This window comes from Hypanus sabinus, chromosome 10 (genome assembly GCF_030144855.1).
Source record: "Hypanus sabinus isolate sHypSab1 chromosome 10, sHypSab1.hap1, whole genome shotgun sequence".
Taxonomy (NCBI): domain Eukaryota; kingdom Metazoa; phylum Chordata; class Chondrichthyes; order Myliobatiformes; family Dasyatidae; genus Hypanus; species Hypanus sabinus.
This window is the reverse complement of record NC_082715.1, coordinates 4823518-4848688: the sequence shown is the minus strand read 5'-3', so window position 1 is coordinate 4848688 and position 25171 is coordinate 4823518. Positions and strand designations below refer to the sequence as shown.

Genomic DNA, 25171 nt, shown 5'->3' with positions numbered 1-25171 from the left:
AAGAAACAATTTCGAATGAGGCTGGAAGCGACATTGGATGTATGGTAACTCTGGCAGGGCCTGCGAGGCATTACTTCCTACAAAGTGAAACTCAATAGCATAAACGGCAGCGATGCTTCACTACCAGATAAACTCAACACCAACTATGCATGCTTTGAAAGGGAAAATATAACGAAAGCTGTGAAGATCTCTGCTGCACCCGATGACCCTGTGATCTCTATCTCAGAGGCCGATGTTAGGCCTTCTTTAAAGAGGGTGAACCCTCGCAAGGCAGAAGGTCCTGATGGAGTACCTGGTAACGCTCTGAAAACCTGTGCCAATCAACTGGTGGAAGTATTCAAGGAAATTTTTAACCTCTCACTGTCACGGGCAGAAGTTCCCACTTGCTTCAAGAAGGCAACAATTATACCAGTGTCTAAGAAGAATAATGTGAGCTGCCTTAATGACTGTTACTCGGTAGCACTAACACCTACAGTGATGAAATGCTTTGAGAGGTTGGTCATGACTAGACTGAATTCCTGCCTCTGCAAGGACCTGGATCCATTACAGTTTGCCTAATGCCACAATAGGTCAATGCCAGATGCAATCTCAATGGCTTTCCACACAGTCTTAGACCACCTGTACAATACACAAACACCTATGTCAGGATGCTGTTCATCAACTATAGCTCAGCGTTTAATACCATCATTCCCACAATCCTGATTGAAAAGTTGCAGAACCTGGGCCTCTGTACCTCAACTGGATCCTCAACTTCCTAACTGAAAGACCACAATCTGTGCAGATTGGTGATAACATCTCCTCACTGACAATCAATACTGGTACACCTTAGGGGTGTGTGCTTAGCCTACTGCTCTACTTTCTATATACCCATGACTAAGTGGCTAGGCATAACTCAATATATCTATATATTTGCTGATACATCTATGTATTTGCTGATGATACAACCATGGTTAGTTGGATCTCAGATGGAGTCAAGAGGGCATACGGGAGAGAGATATGCCAACTGGTGGAGTGGTGTCACAGCAACAACCTTGCACTTAATGTCAGTAAGACTAAAGAGCTGATTGTGGACTTCAGGAAGGGTAAGATGAAGGAACACATACCAATCCTCATAGAGGGATCAGAAGTGGAGAGATTGAGCAGTTTCAAGTTCAATAGGTGTATAAAATGATGAGAGACATGGACCGTGTGGATAGTCAGAGGCTTTTTCCCAAGGCTGAAACGGCTAGCATGAGAGAGCACAGTTTTAAGGTGCTTAAAAGCAGGTACAGAGGAGGTGTCAGGGATAAGTTTCTTACACAGAGAGTGGTGATTGCGTGGAATGGGCTGCTGGTGACGGTGGTGGAGGCGGATATGATAGGGTCTTTTAAGAGACTCCTGGATAGGTACATGGAGCTCAGAATAATAGAGGGCTATGGGTAACACTAAGTAATTTCTAAGGTGAGGAAATGTTCGGCACAGCTTTGTGGGGCAAAGGGCCTGTTTTGTGCTGCAGGTTTTCTGTGTTTCTATCTATGTTTTTAAGTTCCTGGATGTCAAGTTCTCTGAGGACCTAACTTGGTCCCAACAAATTAATGCAGTTACAGAGAAGGCAAGACAGTAGCTATACTTCATTAGGAGTTTGAAGAAATTTGGTATGTCAACAAATACACTCAAAAACTTCTATAGATGTACCGTGGAGAGCATTCTAACATTCTGGTATGGGCGGGGGGTGGGGTGGCTACTGCACTGGACTGAAAGAAGCTGCAAAGGGTTGTAAATCAAGTCTGCTCCATCTTGGGTACTAGCCTACAAAGGACCCAGGACATCTTCAAGGAGCGGTATCTCAGAAAGGCAGCGTCCATTATTAAGAACCTCCAGCACCCAGGGCATGCCCTTTTCTCACTGTTACCATCAGGTAGGAGGTACAGAAGCCTGAAGGCACACACTCAATGATTCAGGAACAGTTTCTTCCACTCTGCCATCCGATTCCTAAGTGGACATTGAACCCATGAAACTACCTCACTTTTTTAATATATATTATTTCTGTTTGTTGCATGATTTTTAATATTTTCAATACACATACACTGTAATTGATTTACTTATTTGTTCTGTTATTATTATTTTATTTTTTATTCTGTGTTATGAATTGCATTGAACGGCTGCTGCTAAGTTAACAAATTTCACGAGACATGCCAGCGATAATAAACCTGATTCTATTCTGAGGGTGTGCCCTCTGGCCCTTGGCCAGAGGCTCCCCCAATATAGGAAACATCTTCTCCACATCCATTCTATCTCAGCCTTTCAATATTCAATAGGTTTTAATGAGATTCCCTCCTCACTTTTCTAAGTGCACTCCTCTAAGTGCAGCAAGTAGAGGCCCAGAACTCCTCACATGTTAACCCTTACATTACTGAGATAATTCTCACAAACCTCCCCTGGACCCTCTCTAATGCCCGTACTTATTTTCTTACACAAGGGGCTCACAACTGCACACAGTCCTCTATGTGTGGTCTGACCAATGTCTTATAAAGCCTCAGCATTACATCTTTGCTTTTATATTCTAGTCCTCTCGAAACAAATGCTGACATTGCATTTGCGTTCTTTACCATTGACTCCTGCAAATTAGCCTTTAGGGAATCCTGCATGAGACTCCTAAGCCCCTAATGTTTGCATTTTCTCTCCATTTAGAAAATAATCCATATCTTTATTCCTTATACCCAAGTGCGTAACAGTACACCTTCTGACACTATATTCCATCTGTCACCTCTTTCCCCATTGTCTTAATCAGTCTAGGTCCTTTTGCAGATACTCGGCTTCTTTAACACTACCTGCCTCTCCACCTATCTTCAATATGTCCACAAACCTGGCCACAGAGCCATTAATTCCTTCATCCAAATCATTGACATGTAATGTAAAAAGAAGTGGTCCCAGCACCAACCCCTGTAGAACAGCACTAGTCATCAATAGGTGGCCAGAAGAGCTGGTCATTGACTTTAGTAAGGATGATGGTATACATACCTTTCTACGTCAACAGTGCTGACGGTGAGAGGGTTGGCAGCTTCAGGTTCCGAGGAGTAAACATCATCAGGAGTAAACATCCTGATCGAAATACACTGATGTCACAGCCAAGAAAGTTCACCAACACATTTTCCTCAGGTCAGTAGAGAAATTTGGAACTTTCCTGTTGACCTTTACCAACTATAGTAATGCACCATAGAAATCATTTTGTCTGGATGCCTGGAGTTTGTTATGTGTGTTCAGGTAGGTTTCTTGACACAATATGTAGATAAGCCTACAAGAGGAGAGGCTGTACTTGATCTGGTATTGGGAAATGAACCTGGTCAGGTTTCAGATCTCTCAATGGGAGAGCAATTTGGAGATAGCGATCACAATTCTATTTCCTATACCATAGCATTGGAGGGGGATAGGAACAGACAAGTTAGGAAAGCATTTAATTGGAGTAAGGGGAATTTGAGACTTTCAGGCAGGAACTTGGAAGCATAAATTGGAAATAGATGTTCTCAGGGAAATGTATGAGAGAAATGTTCAGGGAATATATTCATGGAATTCCACATAGGTGCATTCCAATGAGACAGGGAAAGGATGGTAGGATACAGAAACCATGGTGTACAAAGGCTGTTGTAAATCCAGTCAAGAAGAAAAGCTTATGAAAGGTTCCAAAAACTAGGTAATGATAGAGATCTAGAAGATTATAAGGCTAGGAGGAAGGAGCTTAAGAATGAAATTTGGAGAGCCAGAAGGGCACATGAGAAGGCCTTGGCGAACAGTATTAAGGAAAACCCCAAGGCATTCTACACATATGGGAAGAGCAAGAAGATAAGATGTGATGGAATAGGACCAATCAAGTGTGACAGTGGCAAAGTGTCTATGGAACTAGAGGAGATAGCAGAGGTACTTAATTAATACTTCAGTATTAAGGATTTTCACAATTGTAGGGTTGACTTACAGTGGACTGAAAAATTTGAACATGTAGATATTAAGAAAGAGAATATGCTGGAGCTTTTGGAAAGCATCTTGTTGGATAAGTTGCCGGGACCAGATGAGATATACCCCAGGCTACTGTGGGAGGTGAGGAAGGAGATTGCTGAGCCTCTGGCGATGATCTTTGCATCATCAATGAGGACAGGAGATGTTCCGGAGGATTGAAGGTTTACGGATGTTGTTTCCTTATTCAAGAAAGGGAGTAGAGATAGCCCAGGTAATTATAGACTAGTGAGTCTTACTTCAGTGGTTGGTAAGTTGATGGAGAAGATCCTGAGAAGCAGGATTTATAAACATTTGAAGAGGTATAATATGATTATGAGTAGTCAGCATGGCTTTGTCAAAGGCAGGTCATGCCTTACAAGTCTAATTGAATTTTTTTGAGGATGTGACTAAACACATCGATGAAGGTAGAGAATTAGCTGTAGTGTATATGGATTTCAGCAAGGCATTTGACAAGATACCCCATGCAATGCTTATTGAGAAAGTAAGGAGGCATGGGATCCAATGGGACTTTGTGAATTCAGAACTGGCTTCACCACAGAAGGCAAAGAGTGGTTGTAGGACACTATAATTTAGTGTTTAGACACTATAATTTTTTGTAAATTTACAGTTTACACATTGTAAATTGTCCTATGATTAGGGTAGGGTTAAATCAGGGAATTGCAGGGTGTCGTGGTTCAAAGGGCTGGAAGGGCCTGTTCCATGCTGTATCTCGATAAATAAACATGCAGAGATGCACATACGCACACATATACATTCACTCTCTCTTGAAGCAGCATGTACTTCTTGTTCTTTTTGTGAATAATAGGAGATTCTGAAGGAACAGTGGCTCAACTTTAAGCTTTGGAGGCTCAGGCAGCAGCTATGGAGGACATGGACAGCTGATGTCCCATCCAGGTGAAGGGTCTCACCCCAAAACATTGATTGCTCATTTCCTTCCACAGATACTGTCTGACCCACCGAGTTCCTCCAGCACCTCCAGCAGCGTGTTGATCTGGATTCTAGCACCTGCAGTCTCTCGTGTCCCCATCTGTGGCTACCACTTACACTCATTGCTAAGAGGAAGCCTTTCTAGACCACTCATGAGTAGAAGCATCTGAGTATTGCATAGGTTAAGAGAATTATGCTTCTGCACCAACCAGATTCAATGCTGGAGTTCAATTCCAGCCCCATTTCCAAGGCTGTTCTCCCCATGAACTGTGCAGGGAGAATGTCCAGGCACCATATAACCATATATAACCATATAACAATCACAGCACGGAAACAGGCCAGCTCGGCCCTCCTAGTCCGTGCCGAACTCTTAATCTCACCTATTCCCACCTACCCGCACATCTGTAAGGAGTTTACACAATACCCTCATGAACCATGCAGATTTCCTCTGGGTGCTCCGGTTTCCTCACACAGTCCAAAGATGTAATGATTAGTAGGTTAATTAGTCATTGTAAATTGTCCTGTGATTGAGCTGAGGTTAAATAGATGGATTGATGGGTGTTGTGTTATTAGGCTGGAGGGACCTGTTCTGCACCTGTCTCTAAATGAAAAAGTAATGCAAAGATGACTCCCTATAGAGTTATAAAAACAATTACGTAAAACTGGTACAATTGCAGCAGATGACAGATGTAAACCCTCATTTAATCTACAAATAATTAAAGTTTCCTTTCATGGGCACTGGTAACTGGGCTAACGCTTCTTAACAGGGCAGAGATGAGAAGGGGCATGAGCTGTAGTGCGGAGTTCTAAAGAGGTAATTCTGACATTGGGTAGCCTTGTCAACTGAGTAACATCGTAGTCTCCATGCACTGTATGTTTTTGGTAGACTAATGTGTACTAATAATTACCAAGGTTGTGTCCTGTGGGCTTTGTACAGGAAGAGAGCGTGTGTGTGCTGACAGATATTTTGGAGACTTGGAGTCATAATACTCTACAGCACAATGACAGGCCCTTTGGCCCATCTAGTGAATGCCAAACTGTCTAGTCCTGTTGACCTGTAGCCCTCCATACCCCTTTCATCCAGGTACCTATCCAAATTTCTCTTACTGTAAATGTTGAAATTGTACCCGCATCCACCACTTCTGCCAGCAGCTCCTTCCACACTCTGAGTGAAGATGTTTTCTCCCTCAGGTTCCCCACGGATATTTCACTTGAGTGGTTATATAGTGCGTGAAACACAGGCGCTACTGAATCTGGTTTGATTTCTCTTGGTATAATCCTCCTCAGTAACAGACAGAATCAATGATGTAAATTGTTTGTTCAGGACTGCAATCTTTTCCGTGTTTTTTCAGAAAAATAAGGTTGAACTCGTTACAATTAGTTTGTTGCCATTGGATTTGATTAATAAAACTCCCGTTCAAATTTTGCATGTTATTTCGATCTTTTGGAAATGGGTTTTGTCAATATTCATGATCTTTAATACAGTCACGACCCCTAGTGGTCATTAATTTAACTCTAGCAGAAATAATCCCCTTTCCCTGACAGAACGAGGCCAGTGACATACACTTAATTCTTGGCTGGCTCAGAGTGAACATAGCACAGGAACAGGCCCTTCAACCCACAGTGTGTGCTGAACCAATTGGGTTAGTAATCAAATGCCCAGCTGAACTAATGCTTTCTGCTACTTATTTGGTGACAGTGCAGAGTAGGCACTTCTGACCCTTTGAGCCACGCCGCCCCAATAACCTCACAACCTCGATTTAACCCTAACCCAATCACGTACAGTTTACAATGAACAGTTGACCTACTTTGTACGTCTTTGGACTTTGGGAGGAAACTGGAGCACCTGGCGAAAACCCACACGTTCCAGAGGAAGGACATACAGAGATTCCTCACGGAATGGTGCTGGAATTGAACTCTGAACCCGAACTTCAGAACACCCTGAGCTGTACTAGCGTCATGCTAACTGCTCTACTCTACAGTGGTGCCCTGTCCCTCCATTTCCTTGTGTGTCTATCTAAGAGCCTCTTGAATGCCTTTACCATACTTGCACATTCCAGGCACCCACCACTTCAAACAAACAAATTGCCTCTCAGAACCCCTCTCGCATTAAATGTGTGACCTCTGATATTAGACATTTTATCCCAGGGAAAATGATACAGATATCTACTCTATCAATGCCTCTCATAATCTTGTAAGTCTCTATCAGATCTCCTCTCGGTATCCTCCGCTCCAGAGAAAACAAACCAAGTTGGTCCAGCCTCACATTAGAACATGCCTTCTAATCCAGACATCATCCTGGTAAACCCCTTTTGCACCCTTTCCAAAGGCTCAACATCCGTCCTATCATGGGGCTGTGTGCAATACTCCAGATGCAGCCTAACCAGAGTTTTATAAAGCTACAACATAACTTCCTGACTTTTGAACTCCGTGCCTCAACTAATAAAGGCAATCATGCCATATGCTTCCTTAACATGCAGCTTGATATATAGCCAATATGAGGGAGCTATGGGGACTTAGATCCAGGATCCCTCCACACATCACTGTTAATAGTGTCCTGCTTTTTGACACTTGATCTTCCAAAATGGAGCACTTCACATTTGCTCTTTCCATTTCTCCACCCTAATTTGCAACTGATTGATATCCCACTGTATCCTTTGCTAGTCTTCAATGCATTAATTTCAAGAGGACTAGAATTTAAAAGCAAGGGTGTAATGTTGAGACTTTGTAAACTACTGTTGAGGCCTCACTTGGAGTATTGTGAATAGTTTTGGGCCCTTTATCTGAGAAAGGATGTGCTGAAACAGGAGAGGATTCAAAAGAGGTTCATGAAAATTATTCCAGGATTGAACAACACTCTGGGCCTGTATTCACTAGAATTCGGAAGAATAAGGGGTGCCCTAATTGAAGCCTATCGAATGGTGAAATCAGTACAGAGAGGATGATTCCTACGGTGGGAGAGTCTAAGACCAGAGGACAAACAGCCTCAGAATAGAGGGGTGCCCCTTTAGATAGAGCTGAGGAGGAATTTATTTAGCCAGAGTGTGGTGAATCTATGGAATTCTTTGCCACAGGTGGCTGTGGAGTCTAAGTGTTTACGTATATTTAATGAATAGATTGATCGATTCTTGATTGTTCAGGGTATGAAAGGATATGGGGAGAACGTAGAAGACGCGTCTGAGGGAAAAATTGGATCAGCTATGATGAAATGGAGGAGCACTCGATGGGCCAAATGGCCTACGTCTGCTCCTGTATGTGGTCTTGTGGTCTAATACTGTCTACGACACCACCAATCTTCACCAATCTTCACCAATTTGCTAATCCACTCTACCTTTTCATCCTGGTTTATTGTTTTTTATATATAATAAAACAAACGACAAAGCTCCCAAACTGGTCCCTGTGGAATACCACTAGTCACAGACCTCCAGTCAGACTAAGTCTTCTTAATCGGTCTTTTTATAGAAAGTCAATTCTGAATCCAAGCAGACAAATCACTATGAACCTTGTGCATCTGAATCCTCTAGATGAGGCTCTCATGGAGGACCTTGTCAAACACTTGACTAAAATGCATGTAGGCATCATCCATGGGCATACCTTCATCAGCCACTCTTGTTAATCTCCTGGCAAAACTCCATCAAAGTTTAAAGTAAATTTTATTACCACAGTACATTTATGTCAGCAAATACGACCATGAGATTCATTCTCTCGAATACATACTCAATAAATCTCTTGAGTAATAACCACTGCAAAATCAGTGAAAGACTGACTAACTAGGGCATTCAACCAGAGTGCAGAAGACAACAAACTGTACATATACAAAAGAAGAAACAATAATAATAAGTAAATAAGCAATAAATATTGAGAACATAAGATGATTAGTCCTTCAAAATGAGTCTGTTGGTAGTGGGAATATTTCAACACCTTGAACGTACGTTTCTGACCACTTTGTTAAGTCCAGGGTGACCATGTAGGGTATCTCCAATAGAACACTTGGTTGATTAACAATTTTTTTATGATCAAGGCTTTTTCTACCTTGTTGTTTCCTTTTAGTACTGAGAAGCCACATTTAGCCTAACAAACTAACAAGCTCACTTTCTTTTGTTTTGTGAAACTGTAGTGTCAGAGGAAAATTAAAAGGTTGATTGTATTGGGTTGAATGGCCACCGGGGGTAGTTTTGTGAGTAAAGCTAACAGGCTGATTGAAGAAAGACTGAGATCCGAGAAAGGCACCCAATGGCCACTTTATGAGTTATTTCCTGTCCATAATAAGATGTCCTCTGAGTGTATGTTTCTGGTCTTCTGCTGCTGTAGCCCATCAATGTTTTGTGTTCAGCTGTGCTCTCCCACACATTACTGTTGTACCCCATGGTTATTTGAGTTCCTGTTGCCTTCCTGTCAGCTTGAACCAGTCTGGCCATTTTCCTCTGACCTCTCTCATTAACAAGCCATTTTTTGCCCACAGAACTGCCACTCACTGGATGTTTTTTGTTTATCTCACTATCCCTGTAAACTCTAGAGACTGGTGTCCATGAAAATCCCAGGAAATCAGCAGTTTCCAAGATACTCAAGCTACCCTTTCTGACACCAACAATAATTCCAAATCAAAGACACTTCGATCACGTTTCTTCCCGATTCTGATATTTGGTCTAAACAAAAACTGAGTCTCTATGGAAGGAGGGAGAGGGAGGATGAAAGGAGCAGATCCAGCCAAGGCTGGACTGTTTGGTCTGTACAGGCATGGGAAGTGTCAGCATCAGAGGCCCACTGTAACTAAGAGTACCAGTATAAAAGGAGAAGATTCAGAGAAAGCCAGTCTTCTTTCAGCAGCACAGGCGAGAAGAGTGTGTGTCGGGGTCAGAGTCTTACAGAAGGCCGGGAGAGGGAGGATGAAAGGAGCGGATCCAGCCAAGGCTGTGTTGTTTGGGCTGTCAAGCATGAGAAGTGTTGGGGTCAGAGTCCTAGCATCAGGTTCAAAAAGGGAGGGCAGGCTCAAGAGGAGCGGCCATTGTGTGAGTGTGCCAGTGATAGAGTGTGTAGGCTTTGGTCTAATAGTGGCCATTGTGTGAGTGTGCCAGTGATAGAGTGTGTAGGCTTTGGTCTAATAGTGGCCATTGTGTGAGTGTGCCAGTGACAGAGTGTGTAGGCTTTGGTCTAATAGTGGCCATTGTGTGAGTGTGCCAGTGATAGAGTGTGTAGGCTTTGGTCTAATAGTGGCCATTGTGTGAGTGTGCCAGTGATAGTGTGTGTAGGCTTCGGTCTAACAGGCTTCTGCATGAACTGGCAAACAGATAGGAAGAGGCAAGCCTTTTTCTGGTTTGGTATAGAGTAGTCAGGGTGGAATGCTCCTCCTGTCAGAGGGAATTTGGGATACCTGGCAGTTTCCCTGATAACTATATCTGTTGGATGAACTTCAGCCAACAGACTGACCGGATCAAGAAGTCGGAGCTGGAATTGAATGTACTCAGGATCATTCAGGAGGCTGAATATATTATAGATGAGATGTTTGAAGAGGTGGTCACAGCCAGAGTACAGGCTTCGGACTGTAGATGGGTGACCACCAGGAGGGTGCCCCATGACCATTCCCTCAGCAACAAGTATAGTCCTTTTGTTACTGCTGGGGAGATGGATGACCCATTAGATCACAGCAGTAGCCAGGCTGGTGGCACCAAGGATGGAGAATGGAAGGGGCAGAGAAGTCAGAATGGTGAATTAATGAAGGAAAGAAAGGGGAGGGGAGAAGTTGGAGAAATTGATGTTCATGCCGTCAGATTGGAGGTTACCCAGACGAATTGAGGTGCTGCTCCTTCAACCTGAGTGTGACCTCATTATGAGAGTAGAGAAGGCCATGGAGCAACATGCTGATACTGGATTGGGAAGTGGTATTAAAATGGGTTGCCAGCAGGAAACCCCATCTGTTGTGGCAGAAGAAGTAAAGGTACAAGAAGTGCTCTCCCAATCTACGTTGGGTCTGACTGATGGAAGTGGAGTCTTGCATCGGAGTGCTGGATACATTGGGTGTTTCCGACAGTCTTGCAGGTAGACTGTTGCCTCACCTGGAAGGATTGTTTGGGACCTGGAAATGTGGTGAGGGATGATGTGAATGGCAGGTGTAGCACATGTTCTGCTTTCAGGGATAAATGCCAGGAAGGAGTTCAGTGGGGAGGTGGGGATGATTGGACCAGGGAATCATGGAGTGAGTGATCCCTGCAGAAAGCAGAGAGGTGGGGGAGGTAAAGATGTGTTTGCTGTTTGGATCCTGTTAAAGATGGCAGAGGTTGTGGATGTGCGTGTGATGGTAGGTGGGATTCTGGATGTCCAAGCAGTCACGGGAGAACATACAACTCCCTATAGACAGCAATGGAATTAAACCCAAGTGGTTCGCACAATAAGAGCATTACACTAACTGCTACTCTGCACAATTACAGCTGGTGTGATTTTTTTTCTATACTCATTATCATATTTATTTATTTTTTACATTTAGTAGCCTGTTTTAATGGCTGGTGAAGTAGGAAGAAGCTTCAGGTCTCTGTAATTTGAAAGCACTACTAGAAGATAGAACTTGGATCAATACAGGATAGGAACAGGCCCTTTGGTGCCCAGTGTCATGCCAAATCAATCAGATGGACAACTAAGGTCATCTCTTCTGCCCACACAATATTTATATCCTTTTGTTTTCCCCACATTCATGTGTCTGTATAAACACCCCTAATGTTTCTGCCTCTTCCACCACCCCATTCTACACTGCCGTGGCCTTTTCCTCACTAATGCCACCAGGTGGTGGTCCTGTGGAGATGAGAGATTCTCGGCTCTTTAAAACAGCACCAATGAATCAGAATCCAGTTTAATATCACTGGCATATGTCATGAAATTTGTTGTTTTGCAGCAACAGTACAATGTAAGGCATAACAAATTTACTGTAAGCTACAGTGAGAAAAATATAAGTAATTAGTGCAGAAAGATAGCAAAATGGTGAGGTAATGTTCATCGGTTAATGAACCATTCAGAAATCTGATGGCAAAGAGGAAGAAGCTGCTCCTGAAATGTTGAGTGCATGTCTTCAGGTTCCTGTACCTCCTCATTGATTGTTCAGAGTTGTGTTTTTCTCGAGCGAATTACTCTTTGTAATGTGGTCTCCTTGTGCTTTCGGTTTAAGCTTATTACGTTTATTTTGATAGGTCGGGGGTTCCATGTTACTAATACTAGTAAAGCAGATGCCTGAGTAATGCTCATCACAGTTTTGAGAATGTTACATCTTGTGATTTTGCTTAGAATTATCATGAATAAACTCGACTGTCTTTCCTCCGCATTTGGGTTCTGAGATTGCCAGTGCGCATTGTGGCAGAAGGACCCCACCAAGCTATGGGTCGAGTGGAGGTCGAACAGCGGCATTTTGAAATCGGGTGACTTTCTATGAGAATACTATCTGCTCTCAGGTCCATGTTATGAGTGTCTCTCGTCTATGTTCTGAGTTTCTCCCACCTTCATTCTGACATTTTCAAGTTGTAAGCACTCAGGGTCCTGTCTACGAAACAAATGAGAGCTTCAAACTCTATCTACAGAGTTTGTTTGATTCAATCAATCAGCATTCAACTCAGTAACGTGAATTTTTAAAGAACTTGCCCTTTCCTGATGTTGTTTCTTGCGAGTAATGTTAACATCTTTGTTAATGCCAAATCAGTGTTCAGAAGGACGCTATCGAGAATATCGTATTAAGCTTGTATGCAAACAAATGAAGTGGCGTGGACTAAGCTTTTACAATACTGAATTCCTGTCTGTCTGTTCTGATGACTGATGTTAATGGTAACAAACATTCTAGTGTACAGTGTCTCCTGAAACAGTAACTTGAGTCAGCAACCCCGCTCCAAAATCTGATCCCTGGCTGACGTGGGCAAACACACAAGTAACCCTATCAATAGTAGGCAACCTTACATTTAACTTCTTGATGAAAGTCATAGTACAGACCGTGAAAATTGAGCTTTCATGCCACGAATGAAGCAAACCTACAGCTCACTCAGCGACAAGAGGTGGCTCTCTGTACTGTCTCAATCTGTAAAACTGAACATACAACCTTCTGTATCCTAATAACCTCTGGAAAAATAGTGCAGGGTAAAACACTGTGAGCAAGGCCTTTGAGGATCTTCCCCTAGGTTTTCAGTTTCATGTTTTTGCTGTTTTTTTCTAGGTCTGGAGGCTTATAACTGCAGGGCTTTAAACTAAATAGTGTGGGGAGATTGGAGAGGTGTGAATAAAGTAAAACAGAAAAGTGTGGATAAAGAAAAAGCTAAAGATAAAAAAGAAAAGAGCAGAGTGAAGAAAAGTCAAGTGGAAAAGAGAAAAATATTACAAGATTTTAAAAGCACAATGAGTGTAAGGGCACTTTATTTGAATGCCTGTAATATTCAAAATAAGGTCAGTGAATTTGTGGCACAAATCAGTACAAAGGGCTATGATCTAGGAGCCATTACAGAGATGTGATTGCAGAGTGGAGAGGATTGGGAATTTAATATCCAAGGATATCAGGTAATACGGAAGGATAGGCAGGAAGGTAAGGGAGGTGGGGTAGCGCTTTTTATTAAGGATAAGTTCAGGGCAATGCTGAGAGATTATATAAGATCTAAGGAGCAGAATCCATCTGGGTAGAGATTAGGAATCGTAAAGGGAAAAAATCACTGGTGGTAGTTGTCTAATAACCAATGAGTAATGACATTACAGTGGCAGAGGCAATAAGCAGAGAAATCCCTGAGGCATGTCAGAATGGAACAGCAGTTATCACTGTGGACTTTAACTTGCACGTACATTGGGTGAATCAAGTTGATCGAGGCAGTCTTGACGAGGACTTCATAGAATGCTTCCATGATGGCTTTCCTGAACAGCAGGTAACTGAACCTACAAGGGAACGTGTTATCTTAGATCTGGTCCTGTGCAAATAAGACATGTAAAATTAGTGATCTTGTAGTTAGGAATCCTCTTGGAAAGAGTGATTGAGTTTCTCATACAAATAGAGGATGCAATAGTTTGATTTAAAACCAGTGTATTATGCTAAACAATGGAGACTACAATGGGATGAGGGAGGATTTGGCTAGTGTAGACTGGGAACGCAGGCTATATGGTGGGACAGTTGAGGAACAGTGGAAGACTGTCAGAGATTTTTCATGGTGCTCGACAGAAGTACATTCCAGTTAAAAGCAAGGACAGTAAGGGTGGGGAGAGCCAGCCTTGGATAACTAGGGAAACAAAAGAAAGCATCAAACTAAAAGCTCGTGTGTGCAAAATCACCAGCAGTTGGTCAAATATGTAGGCAGAATATAGTATTAATGGTAACACTCTTGGCAGTGTGGAGGATCAGAGGGATCTTGGGGTCTGAGTCCATAGGACACTCAAAGCAGCTGCACAGGTTGACTGTGTGGTTAAGAAAGTATATGGTGTATTGGCCTTCGTCAATCACAGAATTGAATTTAAGAGCCGAGAGGTAATGTTGCAGCTATATAGAACCCTGGTCAGACCACACTTGGAGTACTGTGCTCAGTTCTGGTCGCCTCACTACAGGAAGGATGTGGAAACCATAGAAAGGGTGCAGAGGAGAGTTACAAGTGTGTTGTCTGAATTGGGGAACATGCCTTATAAGAATAGGTTGAGTGAACTCGGCCTTTTCTCCTTGGAGTGACAGAGGATGAGGGATGATATGATAGAGGTGTATAAAATGATGAGAGGTATTGATCATGTGGATAGTCAGAGGCTTTTTCCCAGGGCTGGAATAGCTAGCATGAGAGGGCACAGTTTTAAGGTGCTTGGAAGCTGGTACAGAGGAGATGTTAGAGGTGAGTTTTTTACTCAGAGAGTGGTGAGTGCGTGGAATGGGCTGCCAGTGACAGGTATATGGAGCTCAGAAATATTTTAAGGACAGGTATATGGAGTTACAGATCTCAGAGGGCTATGTAACCCTAGGTAATTTCTAAGGTAAGGACATGTTTGGCACAGCTTTGTGGGCTGACGGGCCTGTATTGTGCTGTAGGTTTTCTATGTTTCTAGTACTGTGAAACAAGAAGATTGGGAAAACTTTAAAAAAAAACAAAGAATCACAAAATAAGCAATAAAGAAAGTGAAGCTAGATTATGAAAATAAACTAGCACAAAATATAGAAATGGACAGTGAAAGTTCTTATAATTATATAAATCAGAAAAGAGTGGCTAAAGTGAACATAGATCCCTTGAAGCATGATATTCAAATAGTGAATCTGTGGAATTCTCTGCCCAGTGAAGCAGTGGAGGCTACCTCAGTAAATATATTTAAAACAAGGTTGGATAAATGTTTGCATAATAGGGGAATTAAGGGTTTTGGGAAAAGGCAGGTAGGTGGAGATGAGTCCATGGCCAGATCAGCCGTGATCTTATAAAAGTGCAAGAGCATGCTCGCTGGGCCAGATGACCTTTGCAGGTGTCATCAGATGTACCTCTACTCTGGCAGGGGTTGCAAGGCATTACTTCCTACAAAACAAAACCCAAAACATGAACGGCAGCGATGCTTCACTACCAGATGAACTGAACACCTTCTATGCATGCCTTAAAAGGGAGAATATAACTACAAGCTGTGAGGATCTCTGCTGCACCTGAAGACCCTGTGATCTGTGTCTCAGAGGCTGATATTAGGCTGACTTTAAAGAGAGTGAACCCTCGCAAGGTGTAACACCCAGATGGAATACCTGGTAAAGCTCTGAAAACCTGTGCCAACCAACTAGCGGGAGAATTCAAGGACATTTTCAACCTCTCACTGCTACATGTGGAAGTTCCCACTTGTTTCAAAAAGGTAACAATTTTACCAGTGCCTAAGAAGAATAACGTGAGCTGCCTTAATGACTATTACCCAATAGCACTCACATCTGCAGTGATGAAATGCTTTGAGAGGTTGGTCATGACCAGACTGAACTCCTGCCTCAGCAAGGACCTGGACCCATTGCAATTTGTCTATCGTCACAATAGGTCAATGGCAGATGCAATCTCAATGGCTCTCCACACGGTCTTCGACCACCGGTACAATACAAACACCTATGGATGCTGATCATCAACTATAGCTGAGCAGTTAATACCTTCATTCCTCCAATCCTGATTGAGAAGTTACAGAACCTGGGTCTCTGTTTCTCCCTCTGCAATTGGATCCTTGACTTCCTAACCGGAAGACCACAGTCTGTGTGGATTGGTGATAACGCATCCTCCTCGCTGACAATCAACACTGGTGCATCTCAGAGTGTGTGCTCAGCCCACTGCTCAACTCTCTCTATACACATGACATGGCTAGGTATAGCTCAAATACCATCTATAAATTTGCTGAAGATACTTCCATTGTTGGTAGAATCTCAAATGGAGACGAGAGGGTGTACAGGAGTGAGGTATGCCAACTAGTGGAGTGGTGTCGCAGCAACAACCTGGTACTCAATGTCAGTAAGACAAAAGAGCAGATTGTGGACTTCAGGAAGGGTAAGACAAAAAAACACATACCAATCCTCATAGAGGGATCAGAAGTGGAGAGAGTGAGCAGTTTCAGGTTTCTGGGTCTCAAGATCTTTGAGGACCTACCCTGGTCCCAACATATCGATGTAGTTATAAAGAAGGCAAGACAGTTGCTGTACTTCATTAAGAGTCTGAGGAGATTTGATCTGTCAACAAATACACTCAAAAATATCTATAGATGTACTGTGGAGAACATTCACAGGCTGCATCACTGTCTGGTATGGAGGGGGTGCTACTGCACAGGGCTACTGAAAGAAGCTGCAGAGGGTTGTAAATTTAGTCAGCTCCATCTTGGGTACTAACCTACAAAGTACCCAGGACATCCTCAAGGAGCAGTGTCTCAGAAAGGCAGAGTCCATTATTAAGGACTCCTACCATCCAGGACATGCCCTTTTCTCACTGTTACCATCAGGTAAGAGGTACAGAAGCCTGAAGGCACACACACAGCGATTCAGGAACAGCTTCTTCCACTCTGCCATCCGATTCCTAAATGGACATTGAACCCTTGGACACTACCTCACTTTTTAAATATATATCATTTCTGTTTTTTGCTCAATTTTTAATCTATTCAGTATACATATACTGTAATTGATTTATTTATTATTATTTTATTATTTACTACTTCTATACTATATATTGCACTGAACTGCTGCTGCTAAGTTAACAAATTTCATGACACATGCCATTGATAATAAACTTGATTCTGATTCAGTGCATGAAAGCTTGATTTCAATGTTTAAGAGGCACTTGGATAGGTTCCTGGATGGCAGTGATATGGAGAGCTTTTATCCAGGTACAGGTTGGTAGGATTAGGCAGTTTAAATGGCTCGACATGGACTAGAGGGGCCAAAGGGCTATTTCTGTATGATTCTACAACTTTAAAGCTAGATGCTTGCAACTTTTCTGAAGCTCATTGAACTGTCTATCAGCTTAAAAACAAGCCAGTTTTTGCAAATAGCTCCCTGATTAACATATCGGAAGCTTTCTCGGATACGTTGTAGTCAGACCGCTGCTTTTTATCACTTTCACCGCTCCTCTGTGTGGCATGGTCCTTCCTTGCTTCAGTATGCTTTCCAACCAGAGACAACCGGGTTGGCAGCAACAACTCTTTGCTCTCACGGTGTACAGCCTGAAGACCGTGGCTGCCTCATCCAACAACTCTTAATTTGCTTTCTGTTGACTCCATTTTGGGGGAAGTGGCATGCAACTGGTGGATGGTCTCTCATCAAGTCATAGTTGTTTCAGTCAGTCGAGGCCCCACAGTTCTGACCCTCCTATCGTAAATCACTGTCTGCTGTTATTGATACAAACAAGAGAAAACCTACAGGTGCTGGAAATCTGAGCAACACGCACAGAATGCTGGAGGAACTCAGCAGGCCAGGCACCATCTATGGAAAAGAGTACAATCCACGTTTTGGCTGAGACCCATCAGCGAGACTGGTGAAAAACAGATGAGGAGTATATTTGAATGGTGGGGGGTGGGGGGAAGAGGGAAACACAAGGTGATAGGTGAAACTGGGAGGGGGAGGGAGGAATTAAATATACTTGATTGATGAAGGAGATGTAGGGTTAGAGAAGGGGCAGTTCAATGGGAGAGGACAGAAGGCCATGGAAGAACGAAAAGGGGGGAGGAGCACCAGAGGGAGGCGATGGGAAGGCAAGGAGATAAAGTGAGAGAATCGTGAAGGAGAGGGGGGAAGTTTGAGAAATCGATATTCATGCCATCAGATCGGAGGCTTCCCAGATGGAATATCAGGTGATGTTCCTCCAACCTGACTGTGGCCTCATCATGACGGTGGAGGGGGCCATGGATGGACATATGGGAATGGGAAGTGGAATTAAAATGGGTGACCACAGGGAGCTCTCATTTCTGGCAGACAGAGCATAGGTGTTTGTCAGGCTGTCTCCCAATTTATGTCAGCTCTCACTAATTACAGGCCATGAATCTGAGGGAAATGGAAGTATACGGACATTGTCAAAGGAACTAGTTTAGTCGTCTATTTGATCACTAATTTAATTTGTTCAACATAATATTGTGGGCCAAAGGGCCTGTCCTGTGCTGTACTATTCTGTGTTCTAACATCAGTTTTAAGGATATTGTTCGGGTAATTTACTTTTGGCAGTGGTTCTTCAGCATCCAGACACCAATAGCTCAGGGTGAATCAATCTTTCTTTTCCAAGTCAGCTCAGTTTGCAGTATCCAAAGCTGCTCACTCTTGCTTTCAGAGGTGCTCACTACGTTTTAACCAGTGCCAGATAGGTATTTCAGGTTATGAGCTGTAGTGGACCCTGTGCTGTTGTGTGTAGCCTGTTACTGCACACATTAATCATGCACCGAGCTGGCATCCTGTCTGAATTCCTCCAGCCACAGTTTCCATGTACTGCAATTCCTCTGCCTGTTTCTGGAGGATCGTTATTTATTGATTTAGGTATCGTGCCCTTCAGCTGCACTACCCAGCAATCCCAATTTAACTCTAACCTAATCACGGGACAATTTACAATGACCAATTAACCTGCTAACCAGTATGCCTTTATATTGTGGGAGGAAACCCACACTTTCCATGGGAAGGATGTACAGATGCCGGGATTAAACTCCAAACTCTGACACCATGAGCTGTAATAGCATTGCACTAGCCACTAGGCTACTGTAGTGCCTAATGTCTCATTTATACACCAGTATCTTTATATATTTTAGCAGCTTGCCTATAATTAAGTATGTGGACCTGTATACTTTTTGCTTTATATTTATTAAATATTGGTAAATTAGTGCAACCATTGGAGTTGAGTACAATGTTCTCCCAATGGGTTGTCTATTCGTTGGTCTTTAGTTGGCTGTAGAGGCCATTCTGGGATGTTATGGTGGATTCCCTTCATGGGGTCGCCTGTGAGTGTTTAACATGAGGAGGCTGATGCACGGGCAGCCCACCATATGGTCTTTGACAAATGAGGGTCAGGGTCCAGTGACCTGGCATGCAAGACAAATGGGGACCCTTCCCTGCTGCAGCCTTCCTCTGCCTTCGCTGCCGTTGTGATGTGTCAGCATCTTTGACCAGCTCCACCGATGAGCTTGTGGTTTGTCCGGAACCTCTCCCTTGACCTTTCAGCCACGGATGACCCTACCAGGAGCCAACCTCACAAACCTCTCCATCGTGACAAGGTGATGATCCTTGGAGAAGAAATGTTGGTATACGCCCTTTTTTACCCCCTTCACCCGGGAGATGCCCTCCTCTTATTATTACAATCTGGGAGGAGGTACAGGAGCCTGAAGGCACCCATTCAATGATTCTGGAACAGCTTCTTCCCCTCTGTCATCAGATTTCTGAATGGACAATGAACCATGAACTCTACCTCACTATTCGCTCTCATTTTTGCACTACTTATTTAACGTTATATGTATATATATTTATCATTGTAATTTATAGTATATTTTATGTATTGCACAGTGCTGCTGTCGCAAAGCAACAAATTTCATGACATATGTCAGTGATAATAAACCTGATTCTGGTCCTGATTGAAGGGTCTCAACCCGAAACATGGACACTATCCTCGTGGTGGGGTTTTGAGTGGCTTCAGCTGAGGTCAGTAGCCATCTGGTCTCCGAAGAGTCACTTTCCTTTCAAAACTGTGGTTTCAAGCATTCAGCCTTGGAGATGCCAGAAACAGCCGGGAGTGAAAATAGAATGATTTCATTACTTCAACACGTTAGGAACTACGAAGAATTTCAAGCTATTTCAAGTGTTTTTGTTTTTATTGATTTATTTATTGAGATATAGCATGGAGCAGGCCCTTCTGGCCCTTTGAGCCGCACTGCCTAGCGACCCCAATCCCATTTAATCCTGACCTGAGCACAGGACATTTTATAATAACCATTTAACCTACCAACCAGTACGTCATTGGACTCTTGAAGGAAACCGGATCACCCGGAGGAAACCTACACAGTCATGGGGAGAGTGTACAAACTCCTTACAGACAAAGGCAGGAATTGAATCTGTCACTGGTACTGTAAACGTTGTGCTAACCACTACGCTACTGTGACTTTGAGACCATAATATAAAAGAACAGGATTAGACCATTTGGCCCATCAAGTCTGCTCTGCTATTTCACCATGACTGATCCACTTTTCCTCTCAGCCCCAGTCTCCAGCCTTCTCCCCATGTCCTTTCATGCCCTGACTAATCAAGAATCTGTCAACCTCTGCCTTAAATACAATGACTTGGCCTCTGCTGCTGCCTATCACCTGAGGAAATGCGGTTAGGGTCAAGAAGGCATTCTCAGCAGTAAGTACAACATTAGTGCTCAAAATGGAGCTGGATAAATGTCTGAAGAGAAAGAGTTTGCAGGAAAAAGGGCCTGGGAAGTGAGAGTAGCGGAAGCTTCTCCATTGAGCTGATGTGCATTCAACAGACCACATGTCTTCCTGAAATTCAGCCTCATTTAAACACCAGACCTGTTTAATTTCAGATCGTACTGGAGCCATGTGTAGTCCAGGATGTGCTTGCAGCAGGAAGCCACCTTCAGTTATTGGAGCTTCTGAAACTCTGTTCTCACTACCTTATCCAGGTGAGCCATTCTTTCATTCAGTACCTTTGGCTGCTGCCTTTGAACTTCTGATAAGATTGGATTTTCTTTTGGAGTTTAGAAAGATCTTAATGACTGGGGTGACATGGTGGTGTAGTGCTTCGCGTTATGCTGTTGCAGTGACAGCTGTAAGATCAAGGTTCAATTTCTGTCGCTGCCAGTAAATAGATTGTGCATTTCCCCATGACTATTCCATCCCCTGGGTGCTCCTCCTACATTCAAAAGATCTATGAGTTGGGGTTAGCAAGTAGTGGGCATGCTACATTGTCGCCAGAAATCTGGGGAACCCAGCACAATCCTCACTGATTTGATTTGACGCAAAACACGCAGTTCACTGTGTGCTTCGATGTACCTGTGACAAGAACAGCTTGTCTTTGGTAAATTGGTCAGCTTTTACTGAGCTACAGTGAAAGTATTATTTTGCTTACTGTCCATACAGATTAACTCATTACAACAGTGCAATGAGGCAAAACAATAACAATTGCAGAGAAAAGATTTACGGCTACAGAGAAGTACAGTGCAAGTTGGCAACTTGCACTCAATGTGGTGGAAGCGAATATTTTCTGAGGAATCCTCATTCTGTCTTGTCATAGAACACTACACTGAGGCTAGGGGAGAAAAAACCAGAAGACATGGGTGAAGGGGGAAAAGTTTAAAGGGAACATTAGGGGGGGCTTCTTCACACAGAGAGTGGTGGGAGTGTGGAATGAGCTGCCAGATGAAGTGGTAAATGTGGGCTCACTTTTAATATGTAAGAAAAACTTGGACAGGTACATGGATGAGAGGTGTATGGAGGGCTATGGTCCAAGTTCAGGTTAGTGGGATTAGGCAAAAAAATGGTTTGGCACAGCCAGGAAGGGCCAAAAGGCCTGTTTCTGTGCTGTAATGTTCTAATGTTCTATAGATCAATTTATTACACAAACATAAAAATAGCAACTCTTTAAATATGTATCATCACCATCATTATGTGCCATGTCGTATGACATGGGTGATTATGCTCTTTCCATGACCGTGATTGTTCTGGGCAAATTTTTCTACAGAGGTGGTTTGTCGTTGCCTTTTTCTGGGCAGTGTCTTTATGAGATGGGTGGATGATCAATACACTTCAGAGATTGTCTGCCTGGCATCAGAGGTCACATAACCAGGACTTGTGATCTACACGGGCTGCTCATACCACTGGCCACCACCTGCTCCCGTGGCTTCACGTGGCCCTGATCAGGGGCTAAGCAGGTGGTACTCCTTGATCAATGGACATCTGCAGGCTAGCGGAGGGAAGGACACCTTACACCTCCTTTGGCAGAGATGTATACAGTACATACAAATGCTATATATAATCTAAGATCAGAACACAGTACATTACAGCACAGTACCAGCTCTGTGGCCCATGATCTTGTTCTGATCTTTTAACACAGTCTAAAATCAATCTAACCCTTCTGTCCTCATAGAATTCCTTTTCTGTATCATCATGTGCCTTTCTAAGACTTTCTTCGATGCCCCTAACGCATCAGCCTCTACCACCAACCCCACAGGGCATTCCACACATCCAGCAGCCTCTGTGTAGTTAAAAAAAAACTTACCAGACCCAGAATCAAATTCAGGTTTAATATCACTGGCACATGTTGTGAAATTTGTTGGTTTGCCACAATATGTGTATTATATTGCCCTTACCCAACATCGGGGTGAACAGGGGGTGCATGATTCAGGCTGCTGAGGGGGAGGGAGCGTTGGTAGAAATTCACCATACTGACGAATTCCTTCAGGCCTTTAAGTGTGTTGGTTCAGGGGAAGTGGCGGACCGCGTCTCCCTTGGCGGACAGAGGGTTTGCCCCGTCTTTAGAAATCCTGTGGCCCAGGAAGTCGATGGTGTCGAGTCCGAACTGACATTTGGCCGGGTTGATTGTTAGGCTGTATTCACTCAGTTGGGCGTAGAGTTGACGGAGGTGGGACAGATGCTCCTGACGACTGCTGCCGGCTATGAGGATGTCATCCAAATAGATGAATGCAAAGTCCAGGTCGCGTCCCATCGCGTCCATCAGCCATGGGAACGTCTGTGCGGCATTCGGAGGAATTCGAAAAGCCCGAACGGAGTGATGAGTGCTGTTTTGGGGATGTCATCCGGTTGCATCAGGTTTTAATGGTATCCTCGGACAAGGTCTACCTTGGAAAAGATCCTTGCACCATGCAGGTTTGCTGCAAAGTCCTGAATGTGTGGCACAGGGTAGCGGTCCAGTGTTGTAGCCTCGTTCAGCCTGCGGTAGTCGCTGCATGGTCTCCAGCCCCCTGTTGCTTTAGGCACCATGTGCAGGGGGGAGGCCCATGGGCTGTTGGACCACCGTATGATCCCCAATTCCTACATCCTCTTGAACTCCTCCTTCGCCAGTCGGAGCTTGTCCGGGGGAAGCCTTCGAGCACGGGCGTGGAGGGGTGGTCCCTGGATCGGGATGTGGTGCTGTACTCCGTGTCTGGGCATGACTGCCGTGAACTGTGGTGCCAGAACTGATGGGAAATCCGTCAGGATCCTGGTGAATTCATTGTCGGACAGTGTGATGGAATCCAGGTGTGGGGCTGGCAACTTGGCTTCACCCAGGGAGAACGTTTGAAAAGTCTTGGCGTGGACTAGCCTCTTCCCTTGCAGATTGACCAGCAGGCTGTGAGTTCGCAAAAAATCTGCCCCCAGGAGTGGCTGGGCCACGACGGTCAGTGTGAAGTCCCACGTGAACCGGCTGGAACCGAACTGCCGCCGCACCGTACGGGGGCCGTAGGTCTGTATTGTGCTGCCATTTTCAGTCCTCAGGGTGGGTCCTAGTGCTCTGTTGCGGGTGTTGTAACTCGTCAGTGGTAAGATGCTGATCCCGGCTCCCGGTGTCGACCAAAAAGTGGCGTCCCGACTGTTTGTCCCAGACATACAGGAGGCTATCCTGATGGCCAGCCGCTGTAGCCATCAGCGGCAGCTGGCCCTGGTGTTTCCCGGGAACTTGCAGAGTGGGCTACAGCGGCGGGCTTCTGTGCCCCACCGTTGGTGGTAGAAGCACCATTGTTCGTTGGTCTCCTCACCCCTGCCTCTGGGGTTAGCCGGCTCTGCTGCCGGGCCTGGTCTGGTCTGCTGCCGGGAGCGTGGCCTGGTGATCTGTGCGACGGATGCCCCACTCTCCTTCTTGGCTTTCCACAGCACATCTGCCTGGGCCGCCACCTTCCGGGGGTTGCTGAAATCCGCGTCAGACAGCAGCAGGTGTATGTCCTCGGGCAGCTGTTCTAGGAACGCCTGCTCAAACATGAGGTAGGGCTTGTGTCCTTTAGCCAGGGCCAGCATGTTGTTCATTAATGCCAATGATGGCCTGTCTCCTAAACCATCCAGGTGCAGTAAGTGGGCAGTTCGCTCGCGCCGTGAGAGTCCAAGAGTCCTTATGAGCAAGGCTTTGAATGCTGTGTATTTGCCATCCTCCGGGGGCAACTGTATGAACTCCGCAACCTGGGCGGCTGTCTCCTGGTCGAGGGAGCTCACCATGAAGTAGTAACGTGTGGAGTCCGAGGTTATCTGCCGAATGTGGAATTGGGCTTCTGCTTGCTGGAACCATAGGTGAGGTCACAGCGTCCAGAAGCTTGGCAGTTTTAACGAAACCGCATGAACAGATGCGGCGTCGTTCATCTTCGGCCCAAATATTGTTTGGGCCGTCAAGGTCACCAATTGTAGTGGTGTGCTACACACAGACACACAACGACACACAGACGGTGAGTTCCAGTTGCTTGTTCACACCAAAGCTTTGCCGCAGCAGTTCCACCCCACCCACTGATGTTTCAACCACATTCATGTGGATATCGTGGGGCCCCTGCCAGTGTCGCAAGGAGTGCAGCACCTCCTAACTATCGTAGACCGGTTCACGAGGTGGCCAGAGGCGGTCCCGCTCACCGACACCACCTCCGAATCCTGCGCCCCAGCACTGATTGCAACCTGGGTATCTCACCTTGGTGTACCGGCCCACATTACCTCCAACAGAGGTGCCCAGTTCACCTCCAGCCTGTGGTTAGCTATGGCCAGACTTTTGGGAACACAGCTGCATTACACAACTGCTTACCACCCACAATCGAACGGACTAGTGGAGTGTTTCCACCGTCACCTGAAGTCGGCTCTCATGGCCCGCCTCAAAGGGCCTAACTGGGTGGATGAGCTACCC

At 44.5% G+C, this 25171-nt stretch overlaps 1 protein-coding gene across 6 annotated transcripts in view; it reads left to right on the top strand.

The window, feature by feature from the left end:
* The window catches only part of klhl32 (kelch-like family member 32), a 446189-nt gene that overhangs the window by 230001 nt on the left and 191017 nt on the right, over positions 1 to 25171 (top strand). For all 6 annotated transcript variants that reach the window (XM_059981371.1, XM_059981372.1, XM_059981374.1 and 3 more), the window contains one exon: positions 20883 to 20981. In XM_059981371.1, the coding sequence (XP_059837354.1) occupies positions 20883 to 20981 (99 nt within the window). The remainder of the gene's footprint in view (positions 1 to 20882; positions 20982 to 25171) is intronic.